We start from the raw sequence: 18,856 nt of genomic DNA, 5'->3' as shown, positions 1-18,856 counted from the left end.
TTCCCCAGTGACCCTGAGTGGGCTCCAAGTGCCAAGCTTTCTGTTATATCCCTTAAAAAAAATATATCCCTTAGATGTTAATAATTCATAAACACAGTCAATGGGTGTGCACTGGCGAAGGCATTTTTGACTGTTGAACACTTGCAGCTTTGAAGAGGTTAAAGTTCCTACACTCTTCTGGTTAAAATACACAATAACAAATTGTGCTTTCATGAGCCGCTTTGTGTTGAAGATAGATGTGGGACTCAGAGAAACTCAGAGCTACGGAATGAAGATAATTTTAATATACACTAACCCAGGAGTCATAGATACATTGTTTGGGAAAGTCAAACTTCAGAACTTTGTGAGCCTGACTGCAGAGCCTTTCAGACACATTTATACATGAATGGACAAAATCCCTTCTCTTACAGATTAAATTCCTGTTGGGGTTATCAATATTGAGCTACCTACCCACTGCTGTTAATAAAAAGGAAACTTGTCTCTCTGGAAATATCTATCTGGTGTCTTCAGCCACAATCTCTTCTAGGGTTAAAGAGGAGACCGCTGTCCTTCTACCTCCATTCCTGACGTGAGCTCACTCTGGCACTGGATTCTTTGGGGGTGAATTTTATTCTAGAGAAGTCCCGGGGCGGGGGGGGGGGGAATATGAAGTGGGAGGGAGGGAGTCCAGTTCAGCAAAAAGCATTCCAAGAAGGGGAGAGCAGGAAATGGATTGGCCCCAGCCTGGGGGTCTCTCCCTGGTTTCCTGTGACAGCCCAGGGTCGACTCAGGGTGTCAGTGTGACAAAGAGTGGTCCGTACAGGAGGACAGGGGTCAGGACAAACTCCTAGTGCCCGGGCTCGGCTCTCAGGCCCCGAGGGCGGTGTCTGGAGTGAGGAAGCCAAGCGCTGGAGATTCCCGGTTTCCCGGAGTTTCACTTCTCCCTCTCACAACCTGTGTCAGTTCCTTCTGTCTGGACAACATGAGGCGACACCAGTTCTCTCTCCCATTGTGTATCCGGTTTCTGCAGTAGCCAATCTGCGTCTCTTCCGTTCCCGGTTATAAGCTCCGCACGGACCCATTGGAACTCAGTCTTCCCAGACTCCGTCGATCATGGTGATGGTTTCCCAGATCCTCCTCTTCTTGCTCTCGGGGCCCCTGGCCCTGACCCAGACCCGAGCGGGTGAGTACGGGGTCGGGAGGGAAACAGCCTCTGTGGAGGGAGGAGGAGGGGACCACGTGGTCGGGACGCAGGACCCTCGGGGAAGCTGCCCCCTCCCAGACCCCCTCTCCCGTCCCCCCCTCCCCTTCGCTTTGTCCCGGCCCTGCTTCTCCCGCCGCCCCTTCTCGGTCCACCACCGCTCACCCCTCACCCCTCACCCCTCACCCCTCACCCCTCCTCCCCTTCCCGCGCCCATCGACCCCGGACCCGGGACCGCGGGGGGAGAGGGTCGGTGGTCTCAGCCTCTCCCCGCCCCCAGGCTCCCACTCCCTGAGGTATTTTCACACCGCCGTGTCCCGGCCCGGCCGCGGGGAGCCCCGCTTCATCTCCGTCGGCTACGTGGACGACACGGAGTTCGTGAGGTTCGACAGCGACGCCGCGAACCCGAGGATGGAGCCGCGGGTGCCGTGGATGGAGCAGGAGGGGCCGGAGTATTGGGACCAAGAGACAAGGACCTCCAAGGGCAACACACAGACTTACCGAGTGAGCCTGCGGAACGTGCGCGGCTACTACAACCAGAGCGACGCCGGTGAGTGACGCCAGATCGCAGGTTACGGGTCCCCTCGTCCCCGCGGCCGCGTCGCCCCGAGTCTCCGGGCCCGAACCTCACCCCGAGGCCGCGGGACCCGCAGGGTCCTGTAACCCAGCGATAGCCGCGGGGATTCGATTCAGTTTAGACCAAAAAGGAATTTGACCAATCGCCGCCGGCCTGGGGGTTGGGGGCGGTGCTGACAGCGGGGTCGGTGCGGGCAGCGGGGGCGGGGCTGACGGCGGGGGCGGGGTCAGGGTCTCACACCTTACAGAGGATACACGGCTGTGAAGTGGGTCTCGACGGGCTCTTCCTCCGCGGGTACGTTCAGTATGCCTACGACGGCGCCGACTACATCACCCTGAGCCAGGACATGCGCTCCTGGACCGCGGCGGACACGACCGCTCAGATCACCCAGCGCAAGTGGGAGGCTGACAAGGTTGCAGATCAGGAAAAGGCCTACTTGGAGGGTGCGTGTGTGGAGGGGCTCCGCAGATACCTGGAGAACGGGAAGGAGTCTCTGCAGCGTGCAGGTACGTGGGCCTGTGGGGCGACTCCCGTGTCTCGCCTTGGCTGAGGCTGTTCCTCCAGCAGGCCTGCCATAGGGATGGACACCTGAATACCTCCCCCCAATGCTCCCAAGGGTCTGAGAGAGGGAGGAGTCAGCCCCTGTTAGTACAATCTGTACTAGAGAGTGACTCACCCAGAGACCATGCATTTCTTTCAGGGAGAATTAAGCGATCCAGCCTCTCTAGGGATAATGGGGAAATGATTCCTGAAATAACTGATCAGCAGTTTCTTTGACTCTGGCAGTGGCCTTGGTATCCCCCAGGGACTTGTTTTCAGCCCTTGTTCTCTGCTCCAAACCCAACTTCTTTGGAGGTCTGACTCCAATGTTTTTGAGTTTCTTGGTCACCACCCAGGGCAGGGCCAGAAGCCCCTGTTCTCCTCAGACCTGGAATCTGTTATACTGGGCAGTCTCACCTAGATTCTAGAACTTTCCAAGGAATCGAGTATTCCAGACCCCTGAGCCCAAGCTAGTGTCCGAGTTTTACACTTCCTCATTCCACCCAAATGTTCTGTCCAATCTCCCGTGGCCCATGGGACATAATGCAGAGTTTCTGAATTTTCTGACCTTTCTCCTCAGATCCCCCAAAGGCACTTGTGACCAACCACCCCATCTCTGACCATGAGGTCATGCTGAGATGCTGGGCCCTGGGCTTCTACCCGGCTGAGATCACACTGACATGGCAGCGGGACGGGGAGGACCAGACCCAGGACATGGAGCTTGTGGAGACTAGGCCTGCGGGGGACGGGACCTTCCAAAAGTGGGTGGCCATGGTGGTGCCCCCTGGAGAGGAGCAGAGATACACGTGTCGTGTGCAGCATGAGGGGCTGCCTAAGCCCCTCACCTTGAGATGGGGTAAAAGGGGACGAGGATGGAGCTTTTTCTCAGGGAAAGCATGAGCCTTTCTGGAGACCTCCGTCAGGGTCAGGGCTGAGACTGGTGAGTGAGGGCCCTTCACCTTCCCTTCTCTTCCAGAGCCACCCCCTCAGTCCACCATCCCCGTCATGGGAATAGTTGCTGGCCTGGTGCTCTTTGGAGCACTGGTTGTTGGAGCTGTGGTGGCTGCAGTTGTGATCTTGAGGAAGAGGAGCTCAGGTAGAGATGGGGTGGGGTCTGAGTTTTCTTATTACACGTGAAGATTTCAATCCCCAGCTAGGAGTCTGCCCATGTTCTGCCTCGTTATGGGGAAAAATCATCCACACGCACATGCTTACCCAGTCTGGGGCCCTCTGTAAACACGTAAATCACATGTGTAGATGAAAGTAAATTTTTCACCTTAGATGTTTCTCGTGTTGGGGACCTGATGCCCATAGTCACAGATTAGAGGGGAAAACCCCTGCTGAGGACAGACCTCTAGGAGGGTGGGTGGTCCAGTCCCCACATATCTCCTTTCCTTTTAATTCCTTGTCCTGTCCTGAGTCTGAAATCACAGTTCTGGAAACTTGCCTGGGGTCCATGACTAGTGGGTTCCTCTAGGACCTCATGGTCCTGGCTCTTCCCTGGTCTCTCACAGGATGTTTTCTTCCCACAGGCGGAAAGGGAAGGAGCTCCACGCAGGCTGCAAGTAAGTGAGGGATGTGGGCTGATCCTGAGACCCTTGGAAGAGTGTAGACGGGATCCCGTGGGAGAGCCCCCCACCTCAAATTTCCTCCTTTAGTCTCATGTCCTCCTGTGGGCTCTGACCAGATAATGTTTTTGTTCTTCTCGAGACGGCGACAGTGCCCAGGGCTCTGATATGTCTCTCATGGCTTCTAAAGGTAAGACCTTGAGGGCCAGACATGGGGAAGGGTTTGGGGCAGAGGGGACATGACTTGACTATGGGGATACTTTGGAACTGGGTATTTTGATCTTTGGTGGGCTGTTCAGAGTGTCAACACTTAGAGTGACTGACCTGAATTTGTTCATGATTCCTTTCTTCCTTAGCTTAAGACCACTGCCTTGTGTGGGACTGACTGACCGATGCAAGATTTGTTCACACCCGCTTTGTGATTTAGGACTTCTCTTACTGCAACTGTTGTTTGAATGTACCTGTGTTCCTGTCAGGATGTGGTGGGACTAACCCACCCCTGCCTACCTGGACACCCTCCCCACACTGACCTGTGTCCTTTCCCCTGGATCTGCATTTCCTGTTCCAGCAGAGACAGGGCCAGAATGTCTCCATCTCTGTCATAACTTCTCTTGCTTTGAGCTGCAAGTTGTCACATACCTATTGAAAACAAGAATCTGGGAATGATCTTTTTTCGTCAAATTCTTGCCATGAAGTGGGGTTGATGGGTTAATTAAGGAGATGATAAGACTTAAAATCTCAGAGAGGAAATAAATGGAGACCTGAGAACCATCCAGAATCCTTTGCTTTGCTGAGTCTGTCACAGGCAGGGATGGAAGAAGGCTGTGGAGGAGCCGAACGTGAATGAGGTCTGTGTTCAGGACAGTCTGGGTTTTGACATGGTCACTCCTTGGTCGAGTCATCTTCACTGCTGCATTGTTCTTGTCTCCTCAGTAGGACCTGTGATCACAGGGACTCAGGCATTGCCCAGGCCCTGTCCTGTCTTCAGAGCTTGGGCGGTGTTATGGATTGAGCTATATCACCCAAGACACGTGTTGTAAATTCTAACCTCTATGTCTCCTGGTTATAATCCCATTTGGGAATGGATTGTCTTTGTTATGTTTATGAAAGATTAGTGTAGTATATATTTTCAGTTCGTCGTTTTTCAAACATAAAAGAGATTAAAGAAGCAAGGGAGAGAAGTAGAGATGGCAGGAGAGAGATGCCAAGCCACTTGAGGATCACCCAGGAGTAGAAGCTCAAAGAGAGAAGGACCTTCCTCCAGAGCCCACAGAGAAAGCCTTCCTTTAGAGCCAGCACCCTGAATTCAGACTTCTAGCCGTCTAAACTGGGAAAATAAATGTCTCTTTGTTAAAGCCGTCCACTTGTGGTTTTTCTGTTATAGCAATGCTAGATAACTAAGACAGGCAGTGAGGGCTTCATGTGCTGGATTAGCCTGGGCTCAGGCCTGGCCTGACCCTCAGACCCCAAGGTTTGTGCAATTTTTTGTGTCTTTGTTTTTGTAGAGGGTATGCCTGTTCTTGTTTTGTGCACGACTTCTGGTCTCATTCTCCTCTGGGTATCCCCATCTGACGGCAGCAGAATTCGTTTTTCCTTTCAGTGTGCCCACAAGGCCCAGGGCAGCCCCTGTACACAGGAGTCTCTATGGTATGGAGAAATGAACTCTCAGACTTGTTCCGGTCTTTTCCTCATGGGGTTGTTTTCTGGATTATTCTTTCTACCTTTTCCCCAATATTTTTAAGGAATAAGATTCTGGAATTAGAAAGGAGGCATCCAACAGTTTTCTTGTTTTAGTTAAATTTCTGTTATGTTTCCATCTTCCAGTTGCCTACCCTCTCTCCCTGCCCTTAGGTCTATAATCCTAGCGCTGACCAGTCCAACCTTGTGGGTTTATAAAGCAGAATCTAATTTAAGTTCACCATTGTTCGTAAAATAGTGTTCATAACCCCTAGGATCATTCTTGTCTGGTCTGCAGAGGGAAATGAGACTGTATGCTGGAGTGGACAGGAGGGAGGAGAGGGAGACAGGGAGCAGAGAGCAGCATATACAGGAAAGGAGAGTCAACATTGGTCGGTGTGAGTGGACATGCTGCAGGTGCCACAAAACAGCATTTGGCCTGAGGCTACATTAGTGAAGACACTGTCTCTAGGATAGGAAGGTGTGCTACCCCACAGTGATCATTCTGCTGATCGTTGTTGAGTGCCAGATACACTGTATTTGCATCTGGGCAACATCAGTGAACTAAAAACACAAAAAAATTGGCAGCCTTGCAGAGCATGTGTTCTAGTAGGGAGAGACAGACTGTAGACTATAAGCATAATAAATAAGACAGGTGTTCATATTAGAAGGTGGGAAGTGCAATGGGGAAGCTGAATGTGGGTGTGAGAGGAGAGGGCAGACGACTTTTGTAACTTAGGTGGTCGGAATGTATCTCATTGAGAAGTGGCCTTTGAGGAAAGACTTGAAGGACATAAGGGAATTATTCATGAGGATGTTTGGGGAAGTTCTTCCAGGCACCGAATATCCAGTGCAAAGACACTAGGGCAGGAACGTGCCTGTATTCCGGAAGCAGTGAGGACAGTAGGGCTGGAACAGAGAGTAACTGAGATGACATCAGAGGTATGGTCAGATCATGTGGGGCCTTCAGGATCTCAGGGTATTTTCCCCCTTTGAGTGAGATGAAGAGTTACAAGACATTTTTGAGCAGAAGAGAGATATGGTAGGTCTCCTTTTAAAAGGATCACCCTGGCTTCTGTGCTGAGAATAGAATCAAGAGGTGGAGGATGGACAAGGCAGTAGGAAAATACTAGGATATCCATGCAATTTTCTAGCTAGAGATGTTGGTGGTTTTGCCTGTGAGCAGCAAAAATAGTGCGAAGTGATTGGATTCTTGATATATTTTGAACTTGAACTTTGCAAGATTTGCTAATGGATTAAAATTGGGGTATGAGAGAAAAAGTGGAGTTAAGGAGGACACCAAATATTTTAGACTGTGCAAATAGAAAGATGGAGCTGCCATCAGCAGAGGTGGAAAAGAGGAGGGGGTATCACAAGCATTCTGTTTAGGAAATGTTTCATTTGAGATGTTTATTAAAAATGCAAGTGAGGTTGTCTGACTGGCAGTTGGATATATGAGTGATATTTCAGAGAAATGTCTGGGCTGAAGAAATAGCTTTGGGAGGTGTTATGGTTTGAACTGCATCCCCGCCCCGAAATGTGTGTCAACTTGGCTAGTCCATGAGTCCCAGTATTATGTGATTGTTTACCATTTTGTCATCAGGTACGGTTTTCCTATATGTTGCAAATCCTGACTTCTACGATGTTAATGAGGCAGGATTAGAGGTAGTTATTCAATGAGGCAGGACTCAGTCTACAAGATTAGGTCGTGTTTTCAGCCAACCTCTTTTGAAATGTGAAAGAGAGAAGTGAGCAGAGAGACATGGAGACCTCATTCCACCAAGAAACAAGAGTCAGGAGAATAGCATGTCCTTTGTAACCAGGGTCCCAGCGCTGAGAAGATCCTCGATCAGGCGAGACTCACAACAAGGACTTTCCCCCAGAACTGACACAGACAGAAAGACTCCTGGGATCTGGCACCCTGAATTCGGACTTGTATAGACTGTGAGAGAATAAATTTCTGTTTGTTAAAGCCATCCACGGACGGTATTTCTGTTATAGCAGCACTAGATGACTAGGACAGATGTTTATCAGAAATGTAAATTAAGTTTTTCAATTGGCAGTTGGATATATGAGTGATATTTAGGAGAAATGGCTGGGCTAGGTAAATAGATCTGGGAGGCTACACCATATAAACGATGTTTAAAGCCTTGAGAATGGAGGAGGTCACCAAGGGAATGGTTAGCTATAGAAGAGGAAAGAACAAGGATGGAACCTTGGCTCCAGTGCTAAGTAATCTGATCACCTCACACCAAGAGAAGACTGCACCCTTCTGGAGCTGCATCAAGAAGTTATGAAGGTGAGGCATTTCACGACATGGATGAATCTGGAGGGCATTATGCTGAGCGAAATGTCAATCACAAAAGGGTAAATACTGAATGAGACCACTACTATAAAAATTCATGAAAAAAAAACTCATAAAAAGTTTTATACACAAAAAGAAACATTCTTTGATGGTTACGGGGGGCGGGGTAAGGATGGAAAAACACTAAATAGACAATAGAACAGTGGTAACTTTGGTGAAGGGTAAGACAGAGTACAATACTGGGGCAGCCAGCATATCTTTTCTAAGACAAGGTCATGGAAGCTCCATAGACACATCCAAACTCCCTGAGGGATGGAACCACTAAGCTAAGGACTGTGACGACCATGGTCTCGGGGAACACCTAGCTCAATTGGCGTAACATTTTATAATGAAAATGTTCTACATTCTACTTTGGTGAGCAGTGGCTGGGGTCCTAAAAGCTGTTTACAATAGCAAAAAGATGGAAGCAACCAAGGTGTCCATCAGTGGATGAATGCATAAATAAATTATGGTATATTAACAGAATGGAATAATACTCATTGATAGAGAACAATGATGAATAAGGTGAAAAATTTCATAACATGGAGGAATATGGAAGGCATTATGCTGAGTGAAATTAGTCAGTTGCAAAAGGACAAATATTGTATGATCTCACTTTTAAAAAGCCAAAAATAAGTATACTTGCAGAAAGTAATACTCATTGGTGGTTACCAGATGGTGTTGATTGAATTGTGTTCCCCTAAAATGTGTGTCAATTTGGTTAGGCTGTGATTCCCAGTGTTGCGTGGTTGTCCACGGTTTTGTGATCTGATATGATTATCCTGTGTGTTGTAAATCCTATGATGTTAATGAGGCAGGATGAGAGGCGGCTATGTTAATGAGGCAGGACTCAATCTACAGTATTAGGTTGTCTCTTGAGTTAATCTCTTTTGAGATATAAAAGAAGGAAGCCAGCAGAGAGACGGGGGACCTCCTACCATAAAGAAAGTAGTACCAGGAGCAAACATGTCCTTTGGATGCAGGGTTCCTGTGCTGAGATGCTCCTAGACCAGGGGAAGACTGATGACAAGGAACTTCCCCCAGAATCCACAGAAGGAAAATCCTTGCCTTAGAGCAAACACCCTGAATTTGGATTTCCAGCCTTCTAGACTGTGAAAGAATAAATGTCTGTTTTTTAAATCCATCCACTTGTGGTATTTCTTTTGTAGTAGCACTAGATAACTAAGACATCTGTTGTAGAGCATGAGGTTCTATACTTGTAACAAGGTTCATGCTGATACTGCTGATCTTCAGATTACTCTTTTAGTAGCAAGAATGTAGACCAGGAATTCCCAACATGGATGTGTATCAGCCTCAAGAGTAGGTTTGTTAAGTAAGCAATTCCTGGGTCCTGTGCCCAATATGGAGTCCTGGTTGTGCAGTGATTAAAATCTTGGCTGCTAACCAAAAGGTCTGCAATTCGAATCTACCAGCTGCTCCTTGGAAACTCTGTGGGGCAGTTCTACTCTGCTCTATAGGGTAGGAATTGACTTGATGGTAATGGGTTTGTTTTATTTTCATTATGCATTTCCACTATGGAGCCTTGGTGGCCAAGTAATTAAGAGCTGGGCTGCTATCCAAAGGTTGGCAGTTCTAGGCCACCAGCCTCTCCTATGAGTCAGAATCTACTCGATGACAATGGCTTTTTTTTTTTTTTAAAGGTCCCCGGTTTTCTGCAAGGCCCAGGAAAAGGTCTGTGTAGGTAGTAACAAGCCCAATAAGCACTCCTGGTACACTAGCTGGGAATCAAACCTGAGTCTCCTGCATGGAAGGTAAGAACTCTACCACTGAACAACCAATGCCTCTCTGAAGTCTTAAAGACCTGTGTTTTTTCACCTTAGTAAGAGAGAAAGATGAGTCCCTGGGAGGTGCAAATGGTTAAGCATTTGACTACTAGCTGAAAGACTGGAGGTTTGAACCCACCCAGAGGAGCCTCAGAAGACAGGCCTGGAGATATGCTTCCAATAGATCACAGCCTTGGAAACTCTATGGACCACTTCTACTCTGTACACATGCGGTTGCCATGAGTGGGAATTGTCTCATGAGTGGGAACGGACAGCAACTAACACCACCACCACCACCCAGAATATGTAAAGAACTTTTATAATTCAACAATAGAAAGATAAATAACCCAATTAAAAAAATGTGCAAAGAATTTGAATAAACATTTTCCTGAAGAAGATGCACATTTCTTCAAAGAAGACACATGATAAGCACGTGAAAAGTTGCTTAACATCCTTAGGCATTAGGGAAATGCAAATGAAAACCACAGGGGAAAGGACTTCACTACCCCTAAGATGGCTAAAAGAAAATAACAAGCCTGGGCAAAGAGTTGGAGAAATTGGACCCTCGTACATTTGTGGTGGGAATATAAAATGGTGCAACTGCTATAGAAAACAGTTTGGCAGTTCTACAAGATAAACAGAATTACCACATGACCCAGCAATGTCACTCTTAAGTACGTACACTAAAAGATGGAAAACATATGTTCACACAAAAACTTGAAGAAAAAAGTTCCTGAATATTCAGAAAGTGATTTTTCACAGTAACCAAAAAGTGAAAACAACTGAAATGCTCGTCAGCTGATAAATGGATAACAAAATATGGTACATCCATACCGTGGAATGTTACATAAGACGAAGAAAGTATTGGTACATGCTATAACATGGATAACATGGATGAACCTTGAAAACGTTATACTAAGTAAATGAAAGTCCCTATATAATAGGTGTTCAATTTGAAAATGACTCCATTTATATGAAACGCTCAGAATAGTCAGATCCATGCAGACAGAAAACAGCATGTGAAGTAAAGAAAGTAGATTAGTGTTTGCCAAGGGATGGGAGGAAGTGGGGAATTGGGAATGACTGCTAACAGATCCGAGTTTCTTTTTGGGGTGATAGAAATTTTCTGGAATTTGATAGGGGTGTTTGTTGCACAACGTTGGTGAATATACTAAAAATCCACTACACTGTACACTTTAAAATGGTGAATTTTATGTTGCGTGAATGTCATCTCAGTTAAAAATCACAAAAAAAATACATCAGCTATAGAAGACCTGACTAATACCCATAACCCACTGTATCTCCCTGTGTGCCTGCCTGCCTGCCCACCCACCTGGCTGCTTGCCTATATCTAACCCCGCACCAAAAATCAAATACACAATTTTCTGAAGTACGACTAGTAGGTTTTAAATAATTCCAAGTAATAGCCTATAAATTAAATCTCACTACATTTCAAAGATATTTCACACAGACAGCATTCTATAAGTTCAGTGCATTACATACAAACATTGACAGTAATGCCCTCACCAAAGGATTCATACAGAAATTTGTAGAAGGACATTCCCCCAAATTCAGAGTTTAAAAAACTGAAAATGACAGAATGGTTAATAGTCACAATGATGAAAAATGCTCGCACAGGGTGTGTTTCTGCCCTTGCAGGCCTTGTACTCCTGGTTGTGGAGACAGGTGGACGTCCTTTCTCCTCCTTGCTGCTCTCAGACCTTTTTCTCTCCCTCCTCCCTAATGTCCCCAACTGTGAATCTTCTGTCATTAGGTTATAGCTCCTCCTCCTGTCATTGTAGCTCTCACCTATGGACCTTGAACCATTCCCCACATTTTTTGACTGTTGTAATATTTTTTATTGAGGTGCAAATACACACAAGACATACGCGGATCCAACAATTTCTACAGGTATAATTCAGTGACGTTGACTTCATTCTTCAAATTGTGAAACCATTCTCGCTATCCTTTTGCAAATTATTCCACCACGATCAACATGAACTCAGAGCCCCTAAGCAAAAACTCCCTCTCTTCCCCTCCCTCTGGGGAAGCCCACAAAAGCCATTAATTCTGACTCATAGGCCAGAGTAGATCTACCCCATGGGGCTTCCAAGGAGTGGATGATAGATTAGAACTGCTGATCTATTGGTTAGCAGGTGAGCTCTTAACCACTGTGCCACCAGGGCTCCACCACAGGGGAAGAGGGCATGAAAACGCAGGACAAGAGTGGAGGCTTATGTTCACCTTCAAGAAGTCCTCCTGTGGCACTAATAATTTTTGAATTCTATATACTATTTTATACATGTGAGATCATACAGTATTTGTCCTTTTTGTGACTGACTTAATGCACTCACCATTTTCGTTTATGGCTGAGTAATAGTCCATGGTATGTATATGCCACATTTTGTTTATTCATTCATCTGTTGATGGACATTTCCTTTGTTTCCACCTTTCGGTTCTTGTGACCCCCACGTTTCTTGACTCTTCTAGCTCCTGGCTCAGGGTCACTGGAAAATCTCTATCTCTGCCCCTGCCCTCAGGCAACTAGAGGAGGCTGAAGATAAACACACAGCCACGTGACTGCTCTCACAAAACTCCATGACCCAGACCTCAGGGGGGCCCACACTGTTGCCCAGCGGTCACCTGTGCTTGCAGAATTCGCTCAGTCTCCTCCCATCCTAGGTGACTACTACACACCCCTCCTTCCCCATTCTTATTTTGCCGAATGACCTCGCTTCGTACTTTACCAAGAAGATTGAACACATCAGAAGACAACTTTTACAGATGGCCAGCACCATCTACTCATGTCCTTGCATTTGAACCGCAGGATGGGCGTCCAGTCTGTCTTCACTGGTCAGCTGTCCCTGCTCCCAGCAGAGCCCATCCCTCTGCTGGTGCCCTAGATCTCATCCCTCCTCATCTGCTTAGAGGCATCGAACCAGCAACTTTTCCCCATCTCTCTCCTTTATTGTCAACTTTTGGTCTGAACTGCATCACTGTGGCAGCCGTGAGAATGCGCATCACAGAACCTCAGTTAGAGGCAACATAACTGACTGATGGCCCAGGTACTGCCTCCTGAAATCCGTTGCCATGTTTGTGCTGAGAACACAATTCCCACAGGCTTCTTCCAAGCAGTGATTGAGAACAGCAGTGAAACTAAGGCAGGACCAGTCCTCCATGGAAGGGTGACTTTGTTTGCCTCAAGTGCTTCCTGATACCCTTACTGAACTTTCCTTAGACCTGACCACATCTAGGACAATTCTAGCTACCATTCATTCCCTTTCTCCTTCACTTGGGTTCAGACTTGCAACATGGTCTGGCAACTCTTCCAGCCTTATCTAGTTCCCTCCCCATTTTTTCACAGATGTTTCCACTACTAAAATTCTTGTGCATTTAATTCTGTGTTGGTGTCTGCTCCTCAGAGGACCCTAACTATTACAAATGCTATCAGGAGTGGTCTGAGCAAAGATGGGGATTTGGCTCACCCACCACCTGGCAGGCCAAGAGGATGACATCCTGGCAGTAGGTGAGGCATGGAGGGTCCCTGGCACAAGGTGGCAGCTCAACTGATAAGGGTTCGACTGGTGGGGACTGGAGAAAAAGTCCTGGTGTGGAGGAAGGCTATGGCAAGTGTGATGATAGAAACCTTTGAAAAATAACAAGGACGGGGGGTGGGGAGGGATATGCCCAGAAAGACAAGGAGTTGGCTGGTTAATATTAAGTTGTATCAAAGCCCTTGGAGAAATGATGAGAATTTGAGGCTTGTTATTCCCCACATGTGAGAGCCTCTGCAGTAGCTCATAGAGGCCTTTACCTCCTGTAGAGGAAGGGCAGGTAGAGTGAACAGCAGGATGACAACCTAACATTTAGAATGTAGAACTCCAGGGATGTTTGAAAGCTCAGCCAAAGTAGGCCTGTTATGAGCATCAGGGCCTTGTGGGAAAACCTGAGATTCCGCAAATTGGAACAGGGTTATCCCGATGGATACTCTCTGGATCCTCTGGGCTTGCAGAGTGAGCTCACTCTTCCGTAATAATCAGTAGCAAGTCCACCATGAAAAAGATGCTGCAGAAGTTTCACCCTTATAACGGAACGGGTGTCTCACAGAGAAGCTGACCCCTCCTCCTCCCTAGCTGCTCAGTCCAATGTTGTTGTTGTTGTTAGTTGCTATTAAGTGGATTCTGACTCCTACAGACCCCATGTGGCAGAATAGATCTGCTCCATAGTGTTTTCTAGGCTGTAATCTTTACAGGAGCAGATCTCTAGGCCTTTCTCCTGCATTGCCACTGGGTGGGTTCGAACTGCTAACATTTAGGTTAGCAGCTGAGCACTGAACCATTGTACCACCAGGGCTCCAATAACTAGGGTTAAATCCCTGCACAGTCTTGCTGGGGACATACTGGGGGTAATAACAGGAAAACAAGAATACACCTAAATATTTGCAAGAACTAGACATGTCCCTGTAGCAGCCACAGGAGTAGATTTGGGGTTGGATTTTGAGGGTGCTTGATCAGTGAGCTCAGAATGTCAGGCTGCATAAACAAACATGCACTAGCTTGGGGGCACTTTCTCAGCACCCTGGCTTATCAAGGACCTGAGGGCAAGGGGGCAAACTCACTGCTGGGGCATCTCTGTGCATAGCTGAGACATAAATGATGTCCAACTCTCAGCGAGGCAGACACCACTTGGCTGCCCTGGCAGATGGTAGAGGATAGACTAAACAGGCTGAGGGAGGTGGGCATGTGGAATGCATATGTTACGTGAGTCCAGCAGACCCACAAGAAGGTCTTGTTCCATGGGAGGCCCAGAGAGCACAATTTTCACCAAGGCCATTGGGAATGTGCTGGTGTGAGGGATCAAGATCCCTAAGAGTTTGTGTCTTAGTTTTAAAGACACAAAAAAACTAAAATTGAAAGGATGGAAAAAAATATATCAAACAAACAGTAATCAAAAAAGGGCAGGAGGAGGCCAAGATGGCTGACTAGGTAGAAGCTATCTCGGATCCCTCTTGCAACAAAGACTCAGAAAAACAAGTGAATCGATCACATACATGACAATCTACGAACCGTGATCATCAAACACAGATCTAAGGAGTTGACCTGAGTGACAGGTGAGTGAAAAGCTGTGTCCTGAAGCAGCAACTGCCTCTGAAACCGGCGTCCAGCGCCACAGCCTTGAGCCCTTGGGGCTCCCTGGTGCTGAGTGGCGGGTCTGATTGCAGTTTGCTGAGGTGGGACAAGCACGGGAAAGAGCCCTAACCCCTAGCCCTCTGGGGTAACCTCCATAAAGACTCAGCCAGCGCAAGCAGGCTGCACACTGACAAGGCTAATGAGAGAACAAGCAACCACGGGGAAGCAGCAACTGTTTTTGGAGCCTGGAGCCAGTGTCCCAGTCAGAAAACCTTGGCACTGGCCTTTGGACTGGGCGCAGGGGAGCTGCGCACGGCATCCTGAGATGGCGCAAACATTGGACACAGCCCTTGTCCCCGGAAGTGACCTCAGGGGAAGCCCAGCCAGTGCACGCAGGCAGCGCAGCAACGCAGCTGACAGGAGGAGAAGTCACGGGAGGCAGCGACTGGTTCTGGAGCCTGGAGTGTGGCATCCCAGCCGGGTAACCTTGGCACTGGGCTTTGGACTGGGAGCAGAGGAACCGACCACGGTTTCTGAGACAGCATAAACACAGGACGCGGGCCTGACCCTCGGGGGTAATCTCGACCCAGCCAGCTCACACAGGCTACAAACAGTCATCACCAAGCAAGATAAGTAACTTTGTCTATATTTCTGGGTGCTACTCTGTCCTATCTATCTGATCCCCCCCTCCCTTCCCAGGTGGATTCAATAACATTGGAATTTCCTGAGCCAGAGAGTGAAGTGCTCTGCGGATTCTTGTTTTTGTTTGTTTGTCTTTTCCTAACCCATTCTCCTGGCCTCAGAGAAGCACCTACAAAAAACTTAGGGACCAAAAATCCTTCCCTGACTTCCTGAAATTGGACTAAAAATACAGGACCAGCTCCAGCCAAGCATATGAGATCCACAGTCTTGGGCTTTCATCCCTACAGGCATCAAGTTGGCTATTATAATGCAAAGGCAATTCTGATAGTGATCTGACTGTAATTGTTTTAGGGGATTACTGGAAAGACAATTTCTCCAGGTCTGATATCTCTAACTATTAAACAGAGCCCTCACTGACCCACAACGAGGAACTGAGGGGTGAAGCTCCACCCAAACTACGTAGCCTCCTGCCATAGGGGTCTGAGGATAGTGACACTTACAAATCTGTAGAGGTACATGCATTGGGTGCCTAAGGTACAGCTGCAGAGCCCACCCGCCAAAGTGCTTTAGGAACAGAGACACACCTACCTCACTGGCACTTGGAGAAAGCTTGTCAGCATCCTGCCTCCCCTGGAGTGTGACCCCCTGCTGCTACTAGAATCTGGTGCACACAACTATGACCACTACTCCTCTAAGTGAATAGGTGACAGTCTATACCACACACTTGGTGACCCAAAATCAGATTCTACTCAAAAATACTGAATGGACTCTTAGGCTTATATATCTGGTACCAGGCCAAATCAGCTGGTAATAGGACATAAGTGATTCAAAGGCTACAACAATCAAGACAGCGCAATCTGGTAGCCCATCTAAGTATATATTGAAAGAAAACAAAAGAAGGTAAGACTCAGTGAGCAAATATAAAATAAATCATTACAATATCTTATAGATGGCTCGGAGACAACAGTCAATATCAAACCACATAAAGAAGCAGACCATGATTGCATCTACAACTCCCCAAATTAAAGAATCAAAATCTTTCCCAAATTAAGATACAATCCTGGAATTGCCAGATGCAGAATATAAAAAGCTAATTTACAGAATGCTTCAAGACATCAGGGACGACCTAAGAAATGAAACAAGGCAATCTACAGAAAAAGCCAAGCAACACACTGATAAAGCAGATGAAGAAATCAAAAAGATTATTCAAGAACATAATTGAAAAATTAACAAGCTTCAAGAATCCATAGAGAGACAGCATTCAGAAATCCAAAAGATTAACAGTAAAATTACAGAATTAGACAACTCAAAAGGAAGTCAGAAGACCAGAATGGAGCAATTGGAATGCAGAGTGAGGGAGCTGGAGGACAAGGCAATTGACACCAATATAGTTGAAGAAAAATCAGATAAAAGAATTTAAAAAAATGAAGAAACCCTAAGAATCATGTGGGACTCTATCAAGAATAATAACTTGTGTGTGATTGGAGTTCCAGAACAAGGAGCGATAACAGAAAATACAGAGAGAACAGTTCAAGATCTGTTGACGGAAAACTTCCCCGATGTCATGAAAGATGAAATGGTATCTATCCAAGATGCTTATCGAACCCCATATAAGGTTGATCCCAAAAGATAATCACCAAGGCATATTATCATCAAACTTGCCAAAACCAAAGACAAAGAGAAAATTTTAAAAGCAGCCAGGGATAAAAGAAAGGTCTCTTACAAAGGAGAATCAATAAGAAAAAGCTCAGACTACTCATCAGAAACCATGCAGTCAAGAAGGCAATGGGATGACATATATAGAGCACTGAAGGAGAAAAACTGCCAGCCAAGGATCGTATATCCAGCAAAACTCTATCTCAAATATGAAGGTGAAATTAAAACATTTACTGATAAACACAAGCTTAGAGAATTTCCAAAAACCAAACTAAAGCTAAAAGAAATACTAAAGGAAATTGTTTGGCCAGAAAATCAATAATATCTGATACCAACACAACACAAGGTCACAGAACAAAACATCCTGATATCAACTCAAATAGGGAAATCACAAAACCAAATTAAGATTAATTTTAAAAAGAAAAAAATGCTCAAAACAGGGAATCATTGAAGTCATTCTGTAAAAGATCACAATAATCAAAAAGAGGGACAAAATACAGGAGGCACAGAACTGCCATATGCACAGGAAAACAAGGCAATATAGGACCATACAAGTTAGGTTTTTACTTAGAAAAATCGGTGTAAATATTAAGGTAACCACAAAGAGGTCTAACAATTCCATAACTGAAAATAAAAAACAAGAAAAACATAACGACTCAGCAAACATAAATTCAACTACTCTGAAAATGAGGGACATACAATTTACAAAGAAAAATGTCTCAGCACAAAAAAATAAGTGGAAAAATGAAATTGTCAACAACACACACAAAAAGGCATCAAAATGACAGTAGTAAAGATATACTTATCTATAATTACACTGAATGCAAATGGACTAAATGCAGCAATAAAGAGACAGAGAGTCTCAGACTGGATAAAGAAACACCATCCGTTTATATGCTGCCTACAAGAGACACACCTTAGACTTAGAGACACAAACAAACTAAAACTCAAAGGATGGAAAAAAATATATCAAGCAAACAACAAGCAAAAAAGAGCAGGAGTAGCAATATTCATTTCTGACAAAATAGACTTTAAAGTTAAATCCACCACAAAGGATAAAGAAAGACAATACATAATGATTAAAGGGACAACATACCACAAAGATATAACCATATTAAATATTTATGCACCCAATGACAGAACTGCAAGATACATAAAACTAACTTTAACGAACTGAAAAGTGAGATAGACTCCTCCACAATTATAGTAGGCGACTCAACATAGCACTTTCGGAGAAGGACAGGACTTCCAGTAAGAAGCTCAATAGAGACACGGAAGACCTAATTGCTACAATCAACCAACTTGACCTCATTGACTTATACAGAACACTCCACCAACAGCTGCAAAGTATACTTCTTTTTCTAGAGCACATGGAACATTCTCTAGAATAGATCACATATTAGGTCATAAAACAAACCTTTGCAGAATCCAAAATATCGAAATATTACAAAGCATCTTCTCAGACTACAAGGCCATAAAAGTAGAAATCAATAAGAGAAAAATCAGGGAAAAGAAATCAAACATTTGGAAACTGAACAATACCCTGCTCAAAAAAGACTGGGCTATAGAAGACGTTAAGAAGGGAATAAAGAAATTCATAGAATACAATGAGAATGAAAACACTTCCTATCAAAACCTCTGGGACACAGCAAAAGCAGTGCTCAAAGGTCAATTTATATTGATAAATGCACACATACATAAAGAAGAAAGAGCCAAAATCAGAGAACTGTCCCTACAACTTGAACAAATAGAAAGCGAG

The 18,856-nt window shown here is 45.8% G+C and overlaps 1 protein-coding gene across 4 annotated transcripts; it reads left to right on the top strand.

Moving 5' to 3' along the window:
- Nucleotides 1–989: 989 nt before the first annotated feature.
- LOC100661889 (patr class I histocompatibility antigen, A-5 alpha chain-like) lies at nucleotides 990–5,220 on the top strand. 4 transcript variants are annotated; one of them, XM_064283203.1, is made up of 8 exons: nucleotides 993–1,162; nucleotides 1,461–1,730; nucleotides 1,988–2,263; nucleotides 2,878–3,058; nucleotides 3,274–3,393; nucleotides 3,830–3,862; nucleotides 4,008–4,055; nucleotides 4,222–5,220. In XM_064283203.1, the coding sequence occupies exons 1-7, from the start codon at nucleotides 1,093–1,095 to the stop codon at nucleotides 4,030–4,032; spliced, it is 975 nt and encodes a 324-aa protein (XP_064139273.1). In that variant the 5' UTR covers nucleotides 993–1,092; the 3' UTR covers nucleotides 4,033–4,055; nucleotides 4,222–5,220. The 4 variants fall into 4 exon arrangements, with proteins under 4 accessions (XP_064139274.1, XP_064139272.1, XP_064139273.1 ...); XM_064283201.1 differs by having other exon boundaries at nucleotides 996–1,162; nucleotides 2,878–3,153; XM_064283204.1 differs by lacking the exon at nucleotides 2,878–3,058 and having other exon boundaries at nucleotides 990–1,162.
- The last annotated feature ends 13,636 nt before the right edge of the window (nucleotides 5,221–18,856 follow it).

The sequence above is a fragment of the Loxodonta africana genome, chromosome 1, assembly GCF_030014295.1.
Source record: "Loxodonta africana isolate mLoxAfr1 chromosome 1, mLoxAfr1.hap2, whole genome shotgun sequence".
Classification (NCBI taxonomy): Eukaryota; Metazoa; Chordata; class Mammalia; order Proboscidea; family Elephantidae; genus Loxodonta; species Loxodonta africana.
Note: the sequence above shows the minus strand (reverse complement) of the source record. Positions and strands in the feature narration are given on the sequence as shown.